General features: G+C 43.1%; 1 protein-coding gene across 3 annotated transcripts in view; it reads right to left on the reverse strand.

Annotated features, from left to right (window-relative positions):
* Positions 1-10,298, reverse strand: part of jag1b (jagged canonical Notch ligand 1b) — a 57,118-nt gene extending 46,820 nt beyond the window's left edge. Inside the window, exons 1-3 of one of the 3 annotated variants that reach the window (XM_043696622.1) lie at positions 10,109-10,206; positions 9,243-9,404; positions 8,537-8,842 (exon numbers count right to left, since the gene is read on the reverse strand). In XM_043696622.1, coding sequence (XP_043552557.1) covers positions 8,537-8,842; positions 9,243-9,302 — 366 coding nt within the window. In that variant the 5' untranslated portion in view covers positions 9,303-9,404; positions 10,109-10,206. Of the gene's footprint in view, positions 1-8,536; positions 8,843-9,242; positions 9,405-10,108 lie in introns of all 3 variants that reach the window. The other 2 variants (XM_043696621.1, XM_043696620.1) reach the window with 2 other exon arrangements.
* Positions 10,299-10,721: the final 423 nt, after the last annotated feature.

Consider the following 10,721-nt stretch of genomic DNA (forward strand, 5'->3'; position numbering starts at 1 on the left):
GCACCGCCTTTTTGACCTGCAATCTTCTTCCCGACCTCTCCGGCTTATCACCCTCACCTTAACCTCCTTCCACCTATCGCATTCCCAATACCCGTCCCCTAAGTCCCTCCTCCCTACCTTTTATCTTAGCCTGCTTGGCACACCTTCCTCATTCCTGAAAAAGGGCTATGCCAGAAACGTTGATTCTCCTGCTCCTTGGATGCTGCCTGACCTGCTCCCCTATTTTTATACTCCATTCTTACGGAAATAAAAGCAACATTTCACTTGCCATCCTTATTCCCTGAACTTATGTTTGAGATGTACAAGGACTCCCAAATCCCTCTATTTTGTCAGTCACTATAACACATAGCTCCTCTATTCTTCCTGCCAAAGTGCAGGTCTCAGTTTCTCACGTAATACTCCCATCTGCCAAATTATTGCTCATCACTTAACATGTCTATATCTTGCTGCAGAATTTGTCAGCCTCACCACTTGCCTTCCCATGTATTTGTGTCATGTGCAAACTTGGCTATAGTATGAGCAGTTTCCTCATCCAAGTTATGAATATATGTATTAAATAACTATGACCCCACTGATCTCTATAGCATTTCATTAGTTACTAACAATCACTCTTTGCCAGCGAGCTATTTAAGGGGTAGACGTTGACTTAGTATCATTTAAAACGGTGAGAATGAAAAATCTCAAATTCCATCTCACCAGTTCTTGTGGAAATATGCTCAATGGGGATGGGAAAAGAGAGCCTTGTAGGAGTGATAAAGCAGTTGCACCTTTCAATAGCACAAAGAAAGACCCAACAGATACACAGCTTAATATTTCACATAGGAGAAAGCAAGGACTGCAGTTGCTGGAGATCAGAGTCGAGACTGTGATGGAAAAACAGAGGTCAGGCAGCATCCGAGCAGAAGAGTTGATGTTTCAAGCATATGCCCATCAGATGAAGGACTTTTGCCTGAAACGTTGATTCTCCTGCTCCTCAGATGCTGCCTGACCTGCTGTGCTTTTCCAGCACCACACTATCAACACTCAATATTGCACGTATAGGCCCCATCAAACTTACAGTTCATTTTGCCTCCTTGCAGTTATTTATCTTCCCTTCCTGGTCCATACAATGGACTCAGTGGCATTTCCTTGTCTTGCTGATCTACTTTGAGTATTTGTTTCCTTAAAATAAGAACAATCCTAACTTTCACCAGACACAAACCTAAAAACACTTTGCCTCACGTGACCTTCAACACAAGATTTCAGAACCGAGCTCTACAAGTTCAAAGTGAAGTGATGAGCCAAGTCTAGACTCTGAATACTTTGAGTTAATGATTCTACCTCCACGTGGAAGGGTGGGGGAGGTGTGGAGGAGGAAATTATCTGGTACAGAAGGAAGATAGTAAAGTAGTTCAATGTCACCAGTCGGCCAATCTAATGAGCTACAGGAAGCATCAAGATCTAACTCAGGGGGTTAAGTCAAGGTCAGCCTCTTGGTCAATGTATTATGGAATACTGCACCTACAAAGACCAGTACAGTACAGAAGGCCATTCAGCCATTACTCTCAGGCAGACTCTTTCAGGGATTAACCCAATTTGCTACATCCTCCATATCCTAATAACTTCAATGGGGAACTGGATAAACATTTGAAAACTACAAATTAATCTACAAGCTTCATCTTAATCGCAACTATTTCTTAATTAAAACAACCCTGTCACAGGCTTTCTTCGGTCAATCTATACTTTCCTCTTATTATTAGACACTTACAACATCAAAGTTTCTTTCCTACACCTCAACCTTTTATATTTTTAAGGACTTTGCTCAGATTAATTTGCAGTTTCATAGCTGGAAAATTTGGCAATCACATTTAGCAAACTACAGTGCATGCATCACTCCCTTCATTAAATTTTAAGACAAATCGAGCATTCAAGAAACCGTTAAACTGCCAGTCTTACCAGATCAAGGACTACTCCCTGCCAGACAAAGGAACAGAGGGGTGAGCAAGAGACAGTGAAAGAGATACATAACTCGTGGTGGTTTAACCTGAGGGTCACCACACCTCAGGCAAGGGGAGATGTTGAGAAGGAGATTCCTTCATGGTAACCTCAGCCAGCTCAGGAATTGAACCCACACCGTTGATGTCACCATCACAAACCAGCCGCTCAGTCAACTGCCAGGCAGTTAGGCGCAAAAAAGGTTTATTGGCGAAGTTAAGTAGGTCTGAATGTACTGGCCATCTCGAGTCAGCAGTCGCTTAGCTGGCAGCGGTCTTGGGGTGGAAGTCAGGAGATTGCAGGTTCAAGTCCCAGAACCATCTCAGCTAACATCCCTGGGCAACAGAAAGGAGGAATGACAAAGTCTTTTCAATAGAGGCCCCCTTTGCCACCTCCGGTGGACCCAAAAGATTTCACAGCATTTCCCCCCCCACCAAGAGGAGGTATCTGCACCTCCACATGCACCCTGGCCAATATTTCTCAAAAATTAGATTACTTGCTCATTGTCACATTGCTGCCTGTGGGAGCTTGCCGTGCACAAATTAGCATTGCGTTTCCCACATCTACAGTTCCAATGGTCAGTTCACTCATTTTGGCTACAACAGCGAGCCCAGTGTTGGCTCCGTTCCCACACCAGCTGAGGTGATCGTGAAGGACTCTCCTCCTCAACCTCTCCCTCGTTGGGGGGGGGGGGGTGAGCCTCTGGTTAAACCAATCATCGCTGTCTCTAATAACAGAGCAGTCCTAAGGTTCGGTATGGCTGTGGCAACTTCGAAACCACTCAATTGGCTGCAAGATAAAAATTCGCCAGAGTCCCACCGAGGGAGAGGGGACTGGTGGGGAGCGTAATGAGAGGGTCACAAGGAGTGAGGTCAAGTAGGGATAATGTCCACGGTAACCCATGCTGTTATCATTACATTGCATCACAAACCAGTCATCCAGCCAACTGAGCCAACTCACCGCCATGATTATAAAGCACTTGGTGACCCCCAAAGGTAACGAAAAGCTTAAAAACACAGGAGGCTTACGCGAAGGCCTAGGTAGCTCCCAGCTGTTTTGTACCCTTCAGAGCAATACCATACAATCTGAGACAGGATCAGCTAAACAAAGCATTAGGGAGTTTGATTTACACAGTGGGATCCTTTTATTTCATCCCATCAAACAAAGCATGTGAGGGAAAGCTTTACCATAAAGGCACACGCTGTTAGACACCCAGCTAGAGCTCAACTGTGATCCAATATCCCTCAAGGCCCCAACAGCACCACTCCAATGGCAGGTCCGATAGCTCGCAGCCATCCACCCCCAAGACAAAAAAGGGAACACTTGTGATTTCACTGACAGCAAGTCAAATAAACCACATCTAGATCCAGAAAAAAAAAGGAGGGGGCTGGGGGGGAAATAAAAACCACACAGTTCATTGCCACATTAAGTTGAGATGTAAAACCCAAATTAATGACAGAAGCAGCTGCAAGTCTCTCTCTCTCGTCAGAGTATAGGAGCAACTGAAGACCAGCCCCCCGAATCACAGCAGCTGTCTCTCTCTTCCTTCCCCCCCCACCACAGAAAGGTTGAAACACCGCTATCCAAACATCCCACAAACCGGGTCAGTGCCTGACCTGGCGAGGCCTGCTGGAATAATTAGCAGCCCATGAATATATAATGTGCTGACGTTGCCATTGTGGAGTTCTGGTGTGGAGCTTAGCAATGCTGAGTCTACTGGTGCTTCCTGTTGCTTGTCATGTATTAGCATTATTTCTGGAAGGTTCCATTATATTCTGTAATCCTCACTGCAGTCAGTTTGCTTTTCCTATTGTTCTTGGTTAATATTAGCAATCCCCACCTCTGTCTGGGTGGCCAGAACACCACTTCCTAGACTCCAAATACTGATAAAAAACACGCTGTGTTGGACTTGATTCCAAAAAAAAAGTTGGGGAGGAGGACAGAACGTGAGCACAATGCAAAATGTTATTCCGCTGGAAAAGGCAAAGTTTTCCAAGTTTGATGAGAATGAAGCCCCCCCCTTCCCCCTTTTTTTTGGATTTGCTTTTATTTGAGAGAAACAGCGCATTGATAAATCTGTCAAATGCACCAGCTACTGAAGCTGTAAAGTGACGAGAAGCAATACCTCTCAGTTAGCCAGGCACAACCAGTCAGGTTAACAGACAGCAAGTCTGGACAAGAGCTTCCCAGGCCATAATTAAATAGAATGAACTCAGGGCATTTTTTGGGGGAAAAAAAATCAAGTCTCGCTTGCATAAACTGTATCACTGATCTTTATCCACCATCCTGAGTCACAAGCTCCTTGTTTGCCTCGATACAACTTAAATTGACAATCTTGCAGCTAACTTAATTTTGTGACTAAAACATTACTCCACACAAAATGGCTTCCCAAATGAATTGGCCATTTTCGATCGACATGTGGTTTCCTCACGGTCGCACTGTTTTGTGTAGCAAACATCACCACTGATTAAAACAAAGCCAGATTTTTCAGTTACGTCAAAATTACTTTGTTACCAATACCAGGAAGCATTTCATTGCACACACTCCATTTCTCAGACAAAAGGAACAACTGCACAAGATCCCTGCATCTGCTGCTTGCCTCTTCAATCGCATGCTCAGAAGCGGCCACTGCATCTTAAGCAACTCGAAAAATTGACATTTGATCTCAACTGTAGAGTTTGGTGGCCCAAGAATTTCAGCTAGGTTTTACCTCTATTATGAGCAACATGAACATTTGCTGAGTTAGGCCACAAAAGCATGTGCCACAGACATTAAAGACAAGTTTAAGTAAACTTCATCTACCTCAAAAAGTGTTCTTTTCCCAGAAAAAAAAATCCACATCTGAAGTTGATTACCATTGATTTTGCCAGAAGGCATAATCAGTGCACTGATTGGCTAGCCAGAGGTTTCCCACACACTTTCACACAAAGTACCAGGTGCAGCCTCACTTACACTGCCTGGAGACCACAAATGCAGCTCAAAACCATGGGCGTTCTAAAAATGACAGATTTGCAATGCTTGGGGACATTATCGTGCTGTTTAGTAGTGCTACAGACTGCTTGAAGTCACAACCTCACCACAAACTTTCTCCCTGGCAAAATTATAAATTCTGTTGAATATAAATCACTGCTAAGTGAATTAACTCATGAACAAAACTCTCCTTAGAACTGCAGAGTTAAAAAGCAATCCTTTTGCAGGATTTTTAATATATTGAAAATGTTGAAACTCAGCACCTCCGCTACAAAGCTGAACCAACTTTGTTTTAACAGGTTAAGCAGATAGTTTTAATTGTTCCAAATAAATCTTGGTGGGGCATACCGGAAGGGGGAAGAGTAACTGATTATTCCCAGGACAAACCCACCAAATTTAGTAAAATGGTCCCCAAATTCCATACAAAAGCTGTGTCAATCAAAACCAGAAAAAAAAACTCACTTTCTTCAATAAATTACACGTGGTGGTGGTGGAAGGAATATAACTTACTGGGCCAAGAGACTGTCTGGTTTGTTCACCAAGCCAACTTCTAGCACACCCCCACCAGATTACATTAAGTTAATTTCTGCTCCAGATCTATGACTAATTACCTTGCAATCGGCCAAAATTCAAATCATTCACAGGTTGTTTCAAAAGTTTAAAACTCACCTGGAGAAGCTGAGAGGGGGATAATACAAACAACATTCTAAGTACTATGCCTGGCAAGACATTTTGATGAGGTTTTACATTGAGTTAAATGATGAGCAACAAAGTCTTTGTAAAATGATGAATCAGAGTCAAAAGAATTGAGCGCTTAGAATCTGCCAGTTCTGAAAAATTGAACTGGCAGAATCATTTGCCAAAATGCAGGACACATCCGACCACTGCAACAATTTTATATTTACTTTTCCATTGTCATGGCCATAGCCTTTACTGAACAGTTCTGCGTCAAGGAGAGATGGATTTACTGGAGATAATCTGGGGTTATCCCTCAGAAATGCAAGGCTGGGTTTACTGCAAATTAAAAAAAAGGAAAGCAGACCTGCATACAATGCTAACATGTGGATCGTAAGTGGAGCAGAATTTTAAAACTCGGGACAGACTATTTTTACAAAAGGGAAACAGGGAGTTGCGCCAACTCTTTCCAATGCAGGTGCAGCTTGAGTGGTTTCTAGTTATTCCTCAGCGCCAGCCTGTTGCTGCGTTTCCTGGCAACTCATTCAACCTCCCAGTCATCTCAATGAATTTAACAGTCCACCATCTCCACACTCATTACTCTCATTTCCCTGTCAGGCCCTGGCACATCAGGAGCTGAGCTGCGAACTATTTGCGAAAATTTACCCTCACATTTGCTATTATATACAACAACTCCCTCCCGACTTCTGCCTCACCCTACTGTGGCACAATTTACATTTGCTGATTTGTCATAATGACTGGAATTGCTAAGTACATGCCCTCTGAATGAGTAAGCATGCAAAATGACAATGGCCAATTAGGGCTCACCTTTCAACACAAAAGTGGGGGGTGGGGAAGAGAGAGAAAGGAAGTGTCAATAGTTGTAGTCATGGCAACACAGCTTTTCCAACCATATACCCCCAATTACAAGGAATGTCCTCCTTTGTATCAGATCGCCTGCGATACTAAACCAGTAAGGAACTAAAATCTGGGACAGCCCAAGAGTGAAAAGACCCAGTGCTGATTAGAGGTCCAAGTGCGGGGGATGCAGTCAAACATCGGACATTCAGTCTCAAACATCACTGCACAACTTTTTCCAGACAATATTTTCAATTTCTCCATGCCTCTCAACACTACAAAGGCCATTCACAAATACTCTGCTAAGAGCTTACTGGACTATTATGGGACAGGCCAAGCAAAATCACTTACTAAGTGTTTGCAAAGCCATTTTGCTTGCCTGCACCTCAATTACCAATGTTTCATTTTTCATCTTTAATGAGAGAGAGTGTGAAAGAGAAGAGATGGACATAATCCAGACAGTCCTCTCCGTTACAATCCGCAGGTTGACCGTCACTCTCAGTAACAGACGCATTTTTTTTAAAAAAGGAAACACTACTGTTTCAGTGGGATGTTGCTGCACTTTGACACTGGCGAACATGGCAAGAAATTCCATTTTTTTGTGGAAGGGAAACTTAATCCTCTTTCCACATCCAACCCCCAACCACAAACTTTGCAAGAGAAAGTGACAATTTATAGCAGCTCATAGTTTCAGTTTGCAGGCTCATATTTCAGTTATATCAAGGTTCCACAATCATTACATCTGCCCCATTGTTTTGTTCATTTAAAAGCACTCACCACAAGGGAAACATTGAAATCACTAAATTACATTACAAAGATTACATTAGTGCAACACAACAGCATCATCTACATACATTGTGCCTATCATGGAGAACTGATTCACCATTTTAAATAGGAGACTAATTAGACATCTAGCCACAACTTCTAGCTCAGAATTCTAATAATTTCCTTTAAAATGTACAAACCAGGTCAGATTTTAAAGTGGAATTCCTGTTACTAACCTTCATGCCACAGAAACACATTATACATTAAATTTACCGTGTGCTAACTGCTTGCAAATTGTCCAGCTCCATTGTCATTGGCCCCTTCACATGAAATCTGACTCAACAATTTCATAGTAAAGAGATCACAGAAGTACTTCACTTGGCAGATCTGGATTCCTTGACTGAAGCTGCATTGGAAGAATCTGAGATGTTGCTGTAATAACAGACACCTACACTAAAAAATTGCAGATCTACCATGTCACTGTGTCATAACAAACTGCTTCTGTTTAAAATTACAACACGAGGTGCTTCTACTGTTTAATCCCCACTTACTGAAAAGAAAAACACACCCCATGATCAAATACCGAAGGCTGGAAGGGAAAATTAAGGTGGCAAAGTGAAGTTCTGAGTACAACTTTTTGGGATACGTAGCAAGTTGGAGTCTCACCATACATCAACATTCCACATTAACTCAGTGGGTCTGAAGGGTTTTTAAAGTTGGCAATGAACACTTTCTGCTCCTGTCTCTCCCACTCCTCCCATCCCCAAAATAAAAACGTGGAAACACTTTGAGCGTGCAATTTTTTTTAAAAAGAGAACACACAACAGTCCTCTTAAATTCTGCTCTGCATTCTGTAGCCCCTACTTGTCTTGACAGCTAAACCATTGCCAATGGAACACACACACAGCTGTTAATGGTTTAGAACCGTTTAAAGAAAACTGTTTGAAAACAAACGTTGAATCTGCATTTACAAGAGTATTTGAATATTATGAAGTGGACAGACAAGCACAGAAACAGTGTGCAAACCATGAGGTGGGACAGACAAGTAAAACAACCGTGTATAACCCATGAGGTAGGACATACAAGCACAAAAAAAAAGTGTACTGTATAAACTAGAAGGTGGACAAGCCCAGAAAAAGTGTGTAAACTAGGTGGACAAATCCACTAAGTGCAAGAAAAATGCTGTTTCACAGTGTAGGAGGAGGAAAGAGACAAAAGCAGCAGACAAGGGAAACAAGCTGCTGCAGATTTCTCTCTCTCTCTCTGTTCTAGCAGTTCCCGGGGACTCACTCACCGGCCAAGCGAAACTGAAGGGCAGTACAATCCTGCGTTCGCTGTTGCTGCCTCCCGCCCTCAAGTTAAAGGTATTCCCTCCGATGACCGGGGTCGAGGAGAATCCGAAGCTGCAGGGTCCGCCGGGGGAGACACGGGACTGATACTCCTTGAGGCAGACTTTGAAGAAAGTGTTGCACTGAGCCCGCACGCACTGGCGGTCCTGGTTTCTGCTACTGCCTTCACAGCAATTCCCATTCTGCAACTCGCCGTTAGCATTCTGCATAAAGTTTATCTGCAACTCGAACTGCCCCGAAGCCTGGGAAAACTGCAGGGGGAAAAAGGGGGGGGGGGGAGAGAAAGAGAATGGTTTGATTTTAAAACCAAAACAACAAGCGGCTTCATAAATAAATAAAAGGTCGTTTAACAAAAGCTACAAACTTCACACAACACAGAAACTGAAAAGATAAACTGGAGTGCAAAAGCCTCCCAGAGTTTTTCTTGGGTGTAAAAGCCAAGCAGCAAAATTGCAACAAAAAGCCATGCATTTGGAACGAATAAAGTATATTTTTTGAAATAATGCATTTGGAAAAGTTGCTTAGAGCTTTTGGGGGGGGAAAAAAAAAGTTGCCCTCGAGATTCCACCCACCCCCCTTCCCCACCCGTTGTAAAAGCACCAGCTTTGTGAAGGAGTTAGAAATAAAAGGGGGGGAAAAAAAAAATCCTACCTGGGTCCGCAAAACGACAAGGCAGAAGGCAGCAAAGACTGGAAGCTCACTACAAACCATCGCTTCGCCTCGCCTGCACTTGGCTGTACTGAGGGTGGAGCGGAACGCAACACGGCAATATACTGCACCAATTTTCGTATGCACGACTGGACGAGACACTTGCTACAGGGGTAAAAGAAATGTTTGAAAGGAAAGCGGATCATCAATGCAAAACAAAACAACGGGGGGGTGAAAGCAAGCCTGCTCTCTCTCTCTCTCTCTTTATATTATTATTCTTTTATTTTCCAAAACCAGCGACGTCTCCCCTCCCATGCACAAATCTCCACCTCGGTCACAGAAACACAAAACAAATCCCCCTTCCCCTCCTCCTTTCACATACAAAAAAAAAACCACACAGCCGTCTAGTTGATAGGGATAGTAACTGCTTCATCTAGACACACAGAGAGAGAGAGAGAGAGAGGGGGAGAGACGTTTACGTTTATTAATATGCATTAGAAAGGCTGGTCGAGCCCAATATTAAACGCCCACTTTTTTTTTTGTAATCCGCTTTCTACAGACCGGCCCCCTTTTTTTGGGGGAAAAAAAAGAGAGAAAAGTTTTTTTTGGGGGGGGGTGGGGGAAGGTGGTTTTGGAAGATGGAATTATGCCACAGATGGAGGATTTAAGCGTGAAGGCATTGAACAAAAAGAGAAAAAAAAAGTGTTAGTGTGGGTCAACTTTAAAAGAAGTTTCCAATGCACAGGGGGAGTGGATATTACAGATTGCTACACCATAATAAAGACTTATTGTTGCTGCAGCATTAGTGGTCGAATAGGCTTTTGGGGTGGAAAAAAAAAGTCTGGAAAAAAAGAAAACAACACACACACAGATGTTAAAGAGAATGAGTGACTTTTGGTTCCGAAAGTGTTGAGGATTTCCACCCCACAGGGGAAAAACAAGACTGAAATATTGCTGCTGTCCTTATTCTACACCTATAGGCGTCTCTTCCTATCCATGTGGCCGCTATTGGCCACATTGAGTGAGCGTGTGTAAGAAATTGCAATTATACTGTATCGTTTCCACCTCATGCAGCCTACCAGAACGTGGAGTCTAAATATTTATTTGGGGGTGGGGAAGAGTGAAAAATTGCTATGGGGTGCCTTAATGCCTATCAATCTTGCAATCTGCCCATTAACCCGCTCCAATCTTGTTCAGAATGTGAAAAGGGCTCCATCTCACGAAATGCCCGTGTCTGTGTGTGTGTGTGTGTGAAATACGTGAAGCACTTTTAAGAATAAAACCAGATTTGGTTCCAATCTACATTAATTCACAAGTAACCACAAGGACTGCAACAAGACACACACTCATTAATTGTTGCTTTTTATTGGATGCCATTTCGGCGATTAATTTGGTTTTGTTTGAACAGAACATCAGCACCAGTAAAAATCCATGATAATCGCCAATATTGCGCCCTTTTCACACTGTTAAGGACCCCCCCCC

The sequence above is a fragment of the Chiloscyllium plagiosum genome, chromosome 9, assembly GCF_004010195.1.
Source record: "Chiloscyllium plagiosum isolate BGI_BamShark_2017 chromosome 9, ASM401019v2, whole genome shotgun sequence".
In the NCBI taxonomy this organism is placed as follows: Eukaryota; Metazoa; Chordata; class Chondrichthyes; order Orectolobiformes; family Hemiscylliidae; genus Chiloscyllium; species Chiloscyllium plagiosum.